Source organism: Mirounga leonina, unplaced genomic scaffold, assembly GCF_011800145.1.
Source record: "Mirounga leonina isolate KUSES-001 unplaced genomic scaffold, KU_Mleo_1.0 Mir_151, whole genome shotgun sequence".
NCBI lineage: Eukaryota > Metazoa > Chordata > Mammalia > Carnivora > Phocidae > Mirounga > Mirounga leonina.
The window spans coordinates 94,660,905-94,676,263 of record NW_023270377.1 but is presented as its reverse complement, the minus strand read 5'-3'; the positions used below and the strand labels follow the sequence as shown (position 1 = coordinate 94,676,263).

Below are 15,359 nucleotides of genomic sequence, written 5' to 3'. Positions count from 1 at the left end.
TACTGACCACCAAGCACCCAACTGGGAAGAGTTTAATTAGTAACAGATAATGATTATTATTAAAATTATTCTCTGCCCAAGAAAATGTATAGTGGTTTCCACTGTAACGTTATCTTACTTATGTGGACTTCACTGGCAAAATACCCCCTGCTTGCACTATTCGAAATGTACTTTTCTCACTGTGTGTTTTAGATAATTACCGTGGGTGACTCGTAGGCTTTAACATCAGTGTGAAAAATACACTACAAAATCCGCAATTTCAGTTAAAAAAAGGAGACAGGGAGAATGATGGCAAGAGTTTCTTGTGGAAAAACTGCACACTTAAAAAATTCCTGACCTTAAGGCCCTGTGATAGACTGGATGCCATTAAGGTCTTCATGAGTGTTTAAAGTGACAGCATTCCACTGAAATTTAATTCCATTCTAAACTGAGAATATTTACCTTCAATACAGAATATCCTCCGTACACTGATAAAATTATACAGTAAAATCAAAAGCCAATTATCCACAAATGTTCATCCGTCATTGTTTTAGGCCTAACATTTTTCATTACATATTTATTTGGCTCTTGTATTTTCCAAGTTACTTGCTTTATGTCAATGAGAGTTAAAAGCCACGCTGGTTAAAGTTTTGCCAAATAAGCACAAAGCTAACCCTAGCTAAAGAAAAAAAATGTATAGCCCATGAATTTTTTTTTTTTTTTTTAAGATTTTATTTATTTGACAGAGAGAGACACAGCGAGAGAGGGAACACAAGCAGGGGAAGTGGGAGAGGAAGAAGCAGGCTCTCCGCCGAGCAGGGAGCCCGATGCGGGGCTCGATCCCAGGACCCTGGATCATGACCTGAGCCGAAGGCAGACGCTTAACGACTGAGCCACCCAGGCGCCCCTAGCCCATGAATTTTTAAAAGTTCATACATAATATATCATAAAAGTAGGATGAATAATATAGGCCATGGGCTTTAATAAAAAGCTCCTTGACCATTTCTCAGAGACTTTGAGATGTAATCAATACTCAAAAAGGTATCTTGGGGACAAAGCCAAGATTTATGGTATTTTTGCCGGGAGTGACACTTTCTGCTTACTCTATCAGCTGGGGGACATGATATTGAATTTCAGAGAACACAAGAAAGGGAGGTATTTTTATCTGCCTGACAATGCTTCAAGGATGCACTTTATGGTTCACTTGTGACATCATATTTGATGGAAGGAAAATAACCTAAACAAGCGATCTGAAGGTAAGAGGGATACTCACATGCATCTCAACATCAGTCCGTGACCGCGTCAGACTTCGGCTTCTTTCCACATCTGAAAGCAAATCTCCGGATGAAAGATCTAAGATGCGTGAGTGAAGTTTCTAGGTAAAAACAAGCAGAAACACTGCATAGTGATGACTTAATTGTTTGTTTCAAAATCCTGCCTCCGACAGCTAAATCTCCAAGGAGCTGACGTTTCTAGATTAGATAATACATAGCCTAACTCAAAGAAGTTTATTCTGGTTTATCGGCAACCCATAATATATATATAGATATATATAGATATATATAGATATATCTATATATGTGCAAACTCGAACTTATAAATAATAATCACAGTCTGTCAGTCATCTGTGTTGGAAAATCAGTAGTAGGAAAAAGAAAGTAGTAGGTGGAAAATAAGTAGCAGGAAAAATGTGAATCATCCAATACACTTACAGGCTAGTATGAAAATTAACTTTTGATATTCACATTAGAAAACAATCCCCATGTTAACCTTATTATGTTGAGCAGCGGTTAAAATCTGAGCAAATAATTATAAAAGTGACCTTATTTTTAAACAGCATTGATCTTGTGAAATCTTCCCTTGGACACATTTTAACTCAAAGTCATTAATGTCATCTGTTAGGAACAATTAATGTGAATAGAAAATAATTGCATCTGGGATCTGGGGACTTGGAGGATTTTGTGCATTAATATTCACATGCTATTTGATTATATACTCAATTCTTTATTTCAGCTTTGCTGTGGAGGCCGGCTAAACCAGGGACATTTCACTATATTAATCTTTATACTAATTACTAAGGCTTTTCTGTGGATATTAAATTTGATCTGTTTAATTGCAAATACAATAAAACTCTTGATTTACGTCTAATGTTTCTGCTAGGCTGATGACATTTTAAAATGGTACTTGTAGCCTGGTTTGTCTTGGTTACAACTTTTGTGACTTCAGACACTAAAAAATCAAATCGAGTAGGTAAATAATGTGGCTAAGCATGCCACCCTCACCTCTGCAAAGTTTTTCTGTTCCTTTTCCTCCCTGGAAAGGCCTTGCTGCATACTGATGTTGATCTAGGAAATGTCTCAGATTCTGTGCCACTAATTAATGTTAGGATCATCTTGGAGTACAGGGGTGGCCCCACGGGTCCCTCTGTCCCCGCAGACCTACCATGTTGTCAACAGGGACCATGAACTCCACGAACACGAGGCACATTCACTACGTTCTCCATCAGACTACTCCCCGCAGCCTGAACTTGTGTGAGAGCCGTGTGTACTTGCTTCGCTGGCCACTCAACAAACAAGGCTACAGCAGCAGATAGAGGGAGGGCGCCCAGGTAGGACTGTGTTGCATCCCTCTGCAGGAGCAAAGGTATTTTTTTCTGCTATGGATCGTCCTCCTTCTTCCCAGTGAAGCTCTAAATCACTCTTTGCTTCAGACCAATACTTGGGCTTCTCCCAATCTGTTTGGGAGCCACTTTCACCAAAAAGGGCTTAAATCCTAATCTTGGTTGCCTGTTATTTTGAAAATTCTAATTTCTCCAACAGAGCTAAGGCATCAATAGGTAACTACAATCAGGATGTTGTTTCTGCATGATTTTTATAATCCTTACCCCAAGCTCCCTCTAGAAACTGAATCACCTGGGGGCAACAGTCATTTAATCCCCGGGACCTGTCACAGTGTGTAATACTCAGTGAGTAGCAAGTACCCTACTGATACTTGTTGTAGTCCATAAAGAAAAAGATGTCTTTATATTTTTCCCACCCACATATAGGTTTTAAAGCTTGAGAGAGTACCAAAAGAATGATAATGTTCTGAGACCTAAGGAAACACTTATCAATATGCAAACAGTCCAAGAAGTTATAGGAAATGACATTCAAGAAAAGAAATGATGAATTTAAGTGGTATGTCATGTGATTTTAGGGAAAAGTCTTTCTAGTTTAGACATCTAAGGTAATTTGGTTCATGGCTGCTCTTCACTCCTTATCAAATACATGATGTCATCCTTTGCTTTCTGCATGAATATATGTATAAATGCATCCTCCTAAATGATGTTATATTTTAGCAGTTTATACCCAAACACTCAGTTCCTCTCAGTTGAAGTCAGTAACACTGTGTGGGAGAGGGGACAGGTCCTGGGACAAGGGGACAGGTGACCTGAGCTTCAGCTCCGTCTGAGGCTCAGTGTTACTAGGTCTTGGGAATGTAACTGAAGCTCTCTGTCTCAGATTCCTCCCCGGTGACAGAGGGATGGGAGTGGCTGTTGAACCTACTCTACAGGTAGGGAGAGGAGTTGCCATAGTCAGGACCAAGACTAGGTAAGAGAGTACACTGAAATTCACAGAACTAACCAATTCACCAATTAGTTGTCAAAACTGAGAGTTGGTGGTACTAGGTAATCTCTTGAATGCTAAGGCACACGTGAATCCTCTGTTGTTATAGTTTCCACATATGTAAGGCAAATACAAATTGACTTGGCAAACAAAATCTATTTCTGTGTTAAGGTCATAGGCAAGAAAATGGTATGTAAATATCATCTTTTCGCACAACTTGCTTTAAATAACCATGAAAGCTCAGAGATGTTCCAATTCTTTTTTGTTGGTGGTGTTACACTTTCTTAAAATAAGAATTTTTATGAAAGGGTTATATTTTCACACCTATATAGCTGTATTTTATATTATAATAAATGTATTCTCACAGAACGCGCATACGGGGTATATAAGAGAATAAGCACATCGCTTTTCAAACTGGTACTGTGATGTTATCTGTGCTTAATAAAGTGCTCGGTGCAAAGTAGGTAGAAGGTATACATGGGGAATTCAATTAAAGCTATTGTCAGAAAGAGTAAAACTGACAGGAGAATACCGTGACCTCTTGAAAGAAGTCTACGTGCTTAGAGGGAAAATTCTCAGCACATATCTACTTATAGGTCATGTTCACTATTATTAGTGTCCACCTGGATTAACATCTCTCACCTGAAATAATTCAAACTTAGAATTTTTAACCTGAAAAGCTAGAGGAATCTTGGATTGAGATATGATTTTTTTTTTTTTTAACGTTTTAGACTCGAGAGGTAGCCAGATTATCCAGTATAGGTTTCAAATTGACCTCACATCGCCTCTTATATTATCTCTGTAACTGAGATTCCACTTGGTCTTAGAAACAGAGACTCCCGGCCTCACACATTTCCTAACCAGAGGTCAGTGAGATCTTTTCGCTCAAACGCTCTCTTTGATGAGAACAGACTACCCCTCCCTTCCTGGCAGACTAGTCTCATTGTCTCTGGAATGAGACCCTCTCACTTCTGAGCTGATGCTTTTGTCTATTTTCACATGGTGCGCTCTCCCTGCTCCTACCCACCCACCTGAGACCTGCTCATCATGCAGGATTGCATTAAAACCCTTTCCATAAGACTGTCATCTCTAGGCCATACTGGCTTCCACACCTAGCCAGATGATATCCCTGGTCCATTCTGGCCATAGCTGAGGGGCATGATTACTGAATTGCTCCCATGTTTGGGTCTATTTTCCTAACAGGATGATGGGCTCTGTGAGAATGCAGGACAAACCCTGTATTTCTGCTTTGTCCCTGTAGCAGGGACTGGCTACGCGTCATGGAACGGATTCCCGCTTCTCTCTGGGCACAAAGCTGGACTGCATCTCCCAGCCTCCTTTGCAGCTGGTGTGGTCTTATGACATAGCTCTAGCCAGTGGCGTGTGAGCAAAAACGATGTCTCTCCTGGCCCAGGACTATCTTCAGCATGGGGGGTGCCATGCTCTTTCCCCTTCCACTGGCTTGATGCAGCCAACTAAGCAGAGCAAACTCACAAGCCATGTGTTAAAGATGGAGCCACCAGAGCAGCAGACATGGAGTCCGCCCCTCTCCGGTTAATGATGTCAGCGGGGACGGGAGCCCACTGTGCCCTTGGGCTTCCGAGCTGGGCTGGAGGGCCAGTTTCCCATCGCCTGCTTCTCTCCTCACTCGCGGAGCTGCCGTTCTGCAGGTGCCCAGTGAAGTCTCCTTGCATTTAACAGAATTCTGCCTCTGGGTTTTGCTCAGCATGGAAATGAGGTCTTAAGATTAAGGCCTTGATGGCTGAGGCCGCAAAGACACTGAATCCTTATTCAGGGGCACAAGGTGAGGGTAAAAAGCGGATCTTTATTGGAGAAATTCGGGCAGCATGGGAAACCAGGCTGGAAAAATGCAGTAAAATAGGGTGACAAGCAGCGTTTGCACCTACTGATGTACCTCCTAAAGTTTGAAAAGGAACGTGCGGATTTTTTCATGCCAGGATCTCAGAAGTTATTAACTCAGCATAAGATGTAAAGAGGAAAGGACTTGGGACGCCTGGGTGGCTCAGTCGGTTAAGCGTCTGCCTTCAGCTCAGGTCATGATCCCAGGATCCTGGGATCGAGTCCCGCATCGGGGTCCCTGCTCCGCGGGGAGCCTGCTTCTCCCTCTGCCTCTGTCTCTCTCTCTGTCTCTCATGAATAAATAAATAAAATCTTAAAAAAAAAAAAAAAGAGGAAAGGACTTTGCTCTCTTCTCTTTAGTCAGATTTGGTGAGAGAATTAATCTAAGACCGTAATCATGCATATAATTATTCTCCCCTCTAATTATTAAAATCCAAGTATCTGTACAAAAGAGAAGTTATGGGAGTGAATATGGCATATATCTGATTAATGGAATCTACCAACATGAGTAATTTAGATTCAGCAGGAGAGGTACACGTGAATTAGTGTTTTTAATCTGATCTGCCTCAATCCCCTTGATTTACTTGACCTTGGTGGACACTACAAGTATGCATAACCTGAATTCTACCCGGGGCTTGTTGTATATTCTCTAGAGTTACTTTCTTCTCTTCGTGAAAAAGGTCTCCCAGTTAGAGGCGATGGCTTCTATGCCCACAATTCTTGAGTTCCTGTTTTATTTATAAAGTGAGAAGGTCTGCTATTGCCACATGAATTACTACTAAACCTTCAGTGACCACATTTCTGTTCACAATATGCTCTACTCATTTGAAGGCATTTTCTACCCTCAGAAGTTCATGGTAGGATATTTGGAAGAAGGATGGAGGGACTTCTCAAAATCTGCCCAGTTACCACTGGTGTCTTTAACTGTTCAGCATCCTCAGCCCAGGAGATGGGATATCAGGGCACCTTGCTCCCCTTTGCTGAGTGCTGCTACTCCCACGTATCTTGCCTATTTGGACGTGGCCTTATTTAAGGGCTCACCCTCACTTGCAAATCTAGCGGCCTGGATTCTGGGCTGATATCTCGAAGGAAGAATTCATAGCTTCTTCACCTTCAGCTTTGTTTGCAGATCCCCTTCTCTCCACTTTGAAGAGCTGATCTCAACTCACAGCTTCCAGGAAGCTTCCTAGAGCCCCACTCCTACTCCCTCAACTCAGCCCCAGGCTTGTTTCATCTCCTTTAATCCCACCACAAGGAAAGCAAGTCTGGAGTGTGCTATTATGAAATCTTCAGAGAATCTTCTGATACTGCTAACTTCAGACGATTTCCTGTGAGTTCACCACCTTTCTGGATATCCTCTGTTACAGGGCAGAAAACACAGGTGGTGGATTTGGCATAGGTTGAAGAGACGTGTTCTAAATATGGCTCTGAATTAGACATAATCAGGCGAATAAGCTTTGTTCCTTCTGTTGGGTAACAAAGCAATTTTTGTAGGCACGTGAAAGCTCCGGAAGGAAGTTCAAGGAAATCTCCTCAATAGTGTGGAGCCCTGATTAAGATCGTTTTTCTTGGGAAGCTTTACTCACCAGATGATTATCCAAAAATCCCCAAAGTTTTACCTTATGCACATACTAGACTTACATTTTTGCCATATTCAGGAAATGAGATTTTTTTTTTTTAAAGATTTTATTTATTCATTTGAGAGAGAGAACAAGCAGGGGGAGAGGCAGAGGGAGAGGGAGAAGCAGACTCCCTGCTGAGCAAGGAGCCCAATGAGGGACTCGATCCCAGGACCCTGGGATCATGACCTGAGCCTAAGGCAGACGCTTAAACATCTGAGCCACCCAGGCACCCAGGAAATGAGATTTTTGAAAAAGATTTTATTTATTTATCTGAGAGAGAGAGTGAGTGAGCAGGGAGAGGAGCAGAGGGAGAAAATCTTAAGCAGACTCCCAACTGAGCACAGAGGTGACGTGGGGCTCGATCTCATGACCCTGAGATCATGACCTGAGCCAAAACCAAGAGTCAGAAGCTTAACTGACTGCACTACCCTGGTTCCCCAGGAAATGTGATCTTTCTCCCTTCCCTTCCCTCTCCCCTTTCCTTCCTTCCTTCCTTCTTTCTTTTTAAGATTTAATTTATTTATTTAAGAGACAGTGAGAGAGCACGCAAGCAGGGAGAGGGGCACAGGGGGAGGAAGAGGGACAAGCAGACTCCGAGCTGTGCAGAGCCCTACAGGGGGCCCAGTCTCACCACCCTGAGATCATGACCTGAGCTGAAACCAAGAGTCAGCCACCCAACTGACTAAGCCACCCAGGCACCCCCAGGAAATGTGATTTTTCATCAGCCCTCCCAAATGCCATCAGGAGAGCAGACCCTTGGTTCACATTTCATAGGTTTCATTCTGTTCCATTAAGAATTTATTATAAAACTGAATATTACATAACTGCATATTACATAACTGAGTATTAAATTATCATTTCTTAGATTTACAAAAATTTGAGCTGAGACAAAATCTTTTCAGATAAAAGCTGATGTTTAATTAATTATGCCATTATTTCCATTTTGGGATACAAAGATAAAACATAATATCTGCCTTCAGCCATCCTGCTGATGCGACAGAGTATGACTTTCGAATGTTCTCCTGGAAGCTCTTTAAAAAATATGTTCATCAAGATTTGATCTCACTTCAGAGTCTGAAATTTTTATAGCTATTTTTTTTAACCATATACAACAGTTCCTGCTGCAATTATTATTTTTCCTGACAACTTTTACACTTGCCTTGCGTATCAATCTTTAGGTGCCCCGAGTGCATTCTGTTTCACTCTGGATGGTGCCTCTGCAAATGACATGGTTCTGCATCCTCCTTTCTTCTTCTCTGGGATCCAAGGTTATAGGCTGCTTTTTGAAACAATTATTCCACAGCTATATTCAAAACCTTCTTCTAGGGTCCCTGCTACCATGACAACCTGATTATCCTGGTGGCTGCCTATGGAAGTATTTGGTTTGGTGACTAGGAAGTTCATTGGGGGACCTCTGCAGCTTAAACTGATGACTGGACTATCTCAAATCTGTCCTGTCTTCTGAAATTCCATTAACACTGCCCTGAGGACCCACAGGGTGAGAATCAGCAGGAAGATGGATGGGGATGAAAACAGTAGACCTTGCCCTTGGGAGCCTCCACTCTAATTAGTTCAACAAGAAGCATTTATGAAGCATCTACTGTGTACAGAGTCTTGACTATGAATTATGAACAGACTTAAGGAAGCTCATTAGTGGAGCCTACTAAATATCAATGAGGAGCCCAAACACACAGATGAGACAAAAAAACATAAGAATTCTTAAGGCAGAATATGCAAAGGAGATCATGGTAGAGTAAGGTGATATAGAGGCAGAAGTGGGGGTGGGGTGGGGGGGGGTCAGCCTGGTCACGTGGTTAAATATGAATATGATGATGTTCTGTGTAATAAATGTTCACACAACAGGGGCTTAGTTCTCACTCTCAAGTTTCCAAATCTCTTGGTCTCTTTACACAAAAGAACAACAAAAGAGAACCAGAAACATTTAACATATATAACAGCAAAGCGGCAAAATGTGGGGAAGCAGGATGTAGGGTTAGGACTTCTGCAGCAGGTCACCTATGGGCAGGTGGAGAGCCAGTTTCAAAGACTGAGTCACACTTGGCCTGCCTGTGAATAATCCTAAGACTGGCTGAAGCTTCCCTTTTGTCTTCTCCCTTGACTCTGATCTGAGAGAGGAAGTGATTCAGCACAGCCTGGGTCTATTCTGGGATCTAAGAGTTACAGAAGTGCCGTGAAACTTCCATTTTTATCACTAATTACTTTAACAGGTACTTTAATAAGTGCTTTCCAATTGCCCCTGCTGTTTTGTAAAATTATCTACACTGCATTTTACATTTTTAATCAAGCTTTATTTTTGAAAAGCCTCCTGGATTGCTAAAGCTTTTGCTTTTTACGTGTGGGGGGACAAATTTTCCCTCTGATTTCATAGAACGAAAGAAATGCGGGGGGAGAAAACCTCGCCTGCTATTTTTACCAGACCTGTTGGAAATTATGGTGATGGTCACTGTAGTCCCACACACCTTTTTTTTTTTTTTTTTAAGATTTTATTTACTTATTTGAGAGAGAGACAGAGCACAGAGGGAAAGCGAGAGGGAGAAGCAGACTCCCTGCAGGGAGCCTGATATGGGGCTCAATCCCAGGACACTGAGATCATGACCTGAGCTGAAGGCAGTCGCTTAACCGACTGAGCCACCCAGGCGCCCCATCCACACACCATTTCTTAAGAAGAAATGAATCACCTCCTTCCTCGAAGGGGACAAGGGCACTGTGTGATGTCTCTGCTCTGGATCTTATCTCATGGATCCTCACACTAAATGTGGAAGAAGCTACTATCTTAATTTTGGGGGATGAAAATTCTGCTTATTTACATTCTGCTTATTTCTCTGAAGGAAGGGAACTGGTCTCCTTTGCAGGATGAGTTGTTTATTTCTGCCTCAGTGTTCAGCCCCTCATCTGGCTCACTCCCATCAGGAGATGTGGACATTTAATGAGCTGTTTAGCATTAAGTATGTGTTTCACATATATTATTCTTTTATTTATTTTTTATTTTTTAAAATTTTTAAAAAGATTTTATTTATTTAAGAGAGAGACAGAGATAGCAAGAGAGAGCGTGAGCAGGGAAGAGAGGGAGAAGCAGACTCCCTGCTGAGCAGGGAGCCCAATGCGGGGCTCGATCCCAGGACCCTGGGATCATGACCTGAGCCGAAGGCAGACGCTTAACTGACTGAGCCACCCAGAAGCGCCTATATTATTCTTTTAAATGCTGATCAGAACCCACAGCAAGGACATTATCAATCCCATTGTGCAGGTGAAGAAACTGAGGTACACAAGTTAAAAATCTTGTCTAAGGTCACATAGTGTCCCAGGGAGTATGAGTGCAGAGTTCATTCTCAATTTTTTTTTTTCATTCCCTTAATTTCTGTAATTTAAACTGGTTTATGATAGTTTGTTATAAAAAAATTTACAAAAATTGGGCACCTATGTGGCTCAGTGGGTGAAGCATCTGACTCACGATTTTGGCTCAGGTGGTGATCTCAGGGTCCTGGGATTGCGCACCGAGTCAGATGCTGCACTCAGTGGGGAGTCTGTTTGAGGAGTCTCTCTTTCTCCCTCTGCCCCTCCCCGTGCTCATGCTCACTATCTCTCTCTCTCCAAAATAAAAATAAATAAATCTTTTAAAAAATTTACAAAAATAACAATATAAATTAAGTAGACCAGATAAACTATGTAAGACTAAAAAAAAGGAAGTACTTTGAAATACAATGCAATATCTTCACTTACTATACTCAAATATCATTCATTTATTAAAAAATATACTTTCATTATTATTATTTCACTATTATTATTACTGGTAATATTATTGGTATTGGTGATGTTACTTCCTCTGTAGAGCTCTACATTCTTTCTGGGAAAACACCATTTTGTATATAAATTTGGATCTAACTGAAAATAAAACTAAGGAGAAAAACAGCAAACCATTATAGACCAAACGCCAGGTGCTGTACTAAGTGCTTCTATTTTTTTTTTTCTTATTTAATCCTCATAATCACCTAACGAGGTAGAAACTATTACCGCTTTGATTTTTCAAATGAGAAAACTGAAGCACAAGAGCAGGTGCGGAGCTGTTCCGTCAGGGATTTGAACTTGGACTCAGACTGTAAGCCTGTCCTCTGATGGCCCCTATTCTCTGCGCCTGTGATGTCTTATCCAGGGCACGGTGATGAGCGAACCCATCCCTGTCACCAAGGCGTTTGTAGGAAGACCAGCCGCCGGGCACCCTTAATGTCATGTGCCCCATAAAACTTAGCAGCGGGCTCTGGGGAGGCTTTCCTGAGAAACTGGCTAAATCGAGATTTTACAAACAAGAAATGATGACTCAGGTGAAGAAGCCAAGAAAGAAAAAAAAAGGCAGGGGTGGCTTCTGGGCAGAACATATGCAAAGGTCTAGAGAACACAGAGTGTGACATCTTTCTGCAAATAGTTGAGCAAGACCACAGAGGAGAACTCAGGAGGGGAACATTGAGAGAGATGTCTCAGCAAGTCGGGGACCTGGGGCAAGTCACGCAGTGAGTCGTCAGTACGGAGCAGGGTGAGGACTTGAATTCATCATTCTCTCCAAAGCACATGTTTTCTCCTTCATCCCTTTGCCCACCCCCCACAGTTTTTCTGAATGCTGAACTTAGCTCTGGGCCTCCACAACGCTTATCTATGTAAACAAGCAAAGCAAGGTCTGTTAAGAAGGGACTAGAAGGGTCTCTGGGAGGAAACGCAGATGCAGTGGAGACACACACAAAGCTTCTGTGCCTTTGAGGCATGCTTCTTCCTTGCAGGGGAGGAAGGGGGTTCCATCCAGGATCTTCACTTACCCACTGCTCGCCAAACTGAGCAAATTGTTGCTGGCACTCCAGAGGTCTCTAATCGCTAATCCTGAAGACACAGAGTGACTCCCTCGGGGAACGAAAGGGGCTCATACGTTTTCCAGGCTGCTGGCAAGAAATCCTACCTGGGTCCTGCTCTATTCTCCCAACTACAATGAGGAAACATCAAAAATCAAAGAACTCGCGCTCAACACTGGAAGATAATCTCCAAGAAAGGGAAAATGTCTTGTCTGTGTTTTAGAGAACAACGAAAAAAACATCACGGGGAATTATTTATAAGATGGGTGCCTCCTTATATTATTAAAAGAAAGCTGAGCACAAATGAAATTCAGAGTTTGGGAGATGACAGAACTGCTGGGGCCTTAACAGGCTGCAGGATTCACCTTCCTGGCGCTTCCCGGCTCGGGTGCTGCGGGGAGACCTGGACCCGACGTCCATGGGAATGACTTCTGTGCTCGGTACTCATCTGCCTTTTGCAGGCCAGTGTCCTCGGTTCTCACAGGACAAGTGCCTGGAGCCACATTCATTGTCTATTCGTGGAGACATACTACGTTACATATGTGAATATGGCCGCAAGTTCCTTGAGGGCCCAGAGCCTCATTGCCCCTCAGAGTTAATACAAAGTGGTACATTTTCAGGGCTTCAGACTTACAATTTCAGTTTGCTTTATAGGCTTTGTTGCCACAGATCCACATCACGGTTCCCCTGTGGCTTTATCCTACAGCCGTTTTTAAAATCTACTATAACTTTACCCCATGGTAAGAAATGCCTCATGGTATTATAAACAAGCAGTTGGAAATTGTTATTTATGTGGCTTCCTAATAGCAATTTGAAATATAGGGCATAAAATTACTAGCTTACAATATTGTTCAATATTAACAGTGGGAAAGGTAATATGTAAAACAGACATTAAAGGATTAGCTGTAAAATACATTTCACGAAGTTAAATCATTTCTTGGCAAATGGCAGTTTCCAGCTATTGCGTAGGATTTATCAAGTCAAGTGGATTTATTTTTATTTTTCTATTAGTTTGCTAAATATATTCTATATTTAAAATTCTGGGGCACCTGGGTGGCTCAGATGGTTAAGCGTCTGCCTTCGGCTCAGGTCATGATCCCAGGGTCCTGGGATCAAGTCCCGCATCGGGCTCCCTGCTAGGCGGGGAGCCTGCTTCTCCCTCTGCCTCTGCCTCTCTCTCTCTCTGACTCTCATGAATAAATAAATAAAACATTAAAAAAAAATAAAAGATAAAATTCTATCTTGTGGGTTTTTTTTTATTTTCAGGCATATTAGGAGAGGCTATTCAAAACAGAATGTGAAATAGGAGTGATGCGAGACTTTCAAGTCAAAATTGCTCCGGGGTTTTCTCCAGCAAATCCTCTCACTAAAGTGGACTCAAGACTCTACTGTAACATCCAAGAGAAAAGTACATGGATATGATATTGCAAACATTTTATTGACAGATTAGGGAATTACAACTGCATCAGAGAATTCAGGAAAAGGGCATGTTCTCCTTAAGACATAAAACAGTGTTTCCATGGTTTATTTTTTGCTTCAGACAACACTTTGTTCTAATCAAGCATGTTTGGTAAACGCTATGAATTTGTGAACCAGGCACTGAGGAAGGTGGGAAGAGAAATTCCTAATCTCCCAGGGTGGAAATTGTAAAGTATTAAATGGATATTCGATGCATAAATACAAATAACATAATCTTTCTATTTTCTTCTGAGACAGTCACCGGTTACCATAATCCTAAAATTATCCCATCTTCTCAAATCCCTACAGATTTATTAATTCTCATAAACTGTTTTGATGGAAACTTTCTTAAAAGATGCATAGTAATCTTTCTTGAGGTTTCCTTTTATTTTAGATTGTGGACAGCATTTTCAACCTCAGAGAATACTAAAAATTAGTTCTTACTTTTCAAAGGAATTGGTTATGGACCTATAAATATTACAAAGAAAGGAGCATTACGGAGAAAAGAAACTGCTCTTACACTCATTTGAGAAATGATGAGAGAATCCAGGTTCCCAAGAAGTAATTATTATTGTAAAGTTAAGGGTCTGCTTTCAACACTTGTTAATTATCAGCTGGTTATAAAGACAATGTTTTTTCTCTGAGACTGTGAGTTGCAGACTATAAATATTTCTCCTCCATTGTCCCATGTTAACAATCCTAAGGGCTTCAAAACATTTATTACATATAAATCTTTATTTTTTTTTTGTTCAGCTGTTTTATGTGGGATGGTAAATTTCTTTTCATAAACACTTTTCTATTGATTGAAAACTAATGGAATAAGATGTCCTCGGGGCACCTGGGTGGCTCAGTCGTTAAGCGTCTGCCTTCGGCTCGGGTCATGATCCCAGGGTTCTGGGATCGAGCCCCGCATCGGGCTCCCTGCTCAGCGGGAAGCCTGCTTCTCCCTCTCCCACTCCCCCTGCTTGTGTTCCCTCTCTCGCTATGTCTCTGTCAAATAAATAAATAAAATCTTAAAAAAAAAAAAAAAAAGATGTCCTCCAACTTGAGCACATAAAAACATAGTCAGAGTGTAAAATGTGAGTCACGTATTCAGCAAGCCAATGGTTGACTCCCAGAAGATGTCACCTAGTGCAGTGTGTCATCAAGCTCCAGGCTAGGGTGCAGACTGGGTCCATAAGCTGTGGCCATGTTCATCGCATTACCCAAACACCTCAATCAACTGGACTCCAGTGAACCCAAACCCTTGATTAGCTGACTTACTGATTAGCTGATGTATTTAAAACAATGATTAATAACCAGAAGCTAGCTTCTACACATTCAAGATAAATTCTGGGTTTGGGTTTACAAATTAGCTCCTCTCCCCGTTTTTCACCTCCATAACCAGAGAGGCAGGCTGGCATATGGCCCAGGTGTTCTACTGCTTGGGTTCAGATCCTGGCTTTGTGTCATTTAAGGCATGCATGTTACTGCACTTTTTGAGTCTTAGCTTCCTTTATGGATAATAATAACAATATTCACTCATAGGGGCTTATCAAAGATTCGATGTTCAACAGAAGGAACTCTGGAATTATAAGGCTGTGGTAAGAATTCCATTCACCAAGGGGCTTGGGACATATTAAATGCTCAATAAATGTTAACTACTTTCATAACCAGTGACATAATTTGCTCAGTGCAGGGGGCCATTTGTAAAAAAAGATATTAAGAATTTCACAGTGGTGGGACACCTGGGTGGCTCAGTCAGTTAAGCGTCTGTCTTCAGCTTAGATCATGATCCCAGGGTCCTGGGATCAAGTCCCATATCAGGCTCCTTGCTCAGCGGGGAGCCTGCTTCTCCCTCTGCCTGCTGTTCCCCCTGCTTGTGCTCTCTCTCTCTCTGACAAATAAATAAATAAAATCTTAAAAAAAAAAAAAAAAGAATTTCATAGTGGTGACAGAAAAGCATTACAACAAGCACAGGGCTCTTCTAAGCCCCTGTG

The 15,359-nt window shown here is 41.7% G+C and overlaps 1 protein-coding gene across 1 annotated transcript in view; it reads right to left on the bottom strand.

Annotated features, from left to right (window-relative positions):
- Positions 1 to 15,359, bottom strand: part of NCKAP5 (NCK associated protein 5) — an 824,104-nt gene that overhangs the window by 114,988 nt on the left and 693,757 nt on the right. Inside the window, exon 11 of the mRNA XM_035008156.1 lies at positions 1,253 to 1,354. Within this exon, the coding sequence (XP_034864047.1) occupies positions 1,253 to 1,354 (102 nt within the window). The remainder of the gene's footprint in view (positions 1 to 1,252; positions 1,355 to 15,359) is intronic.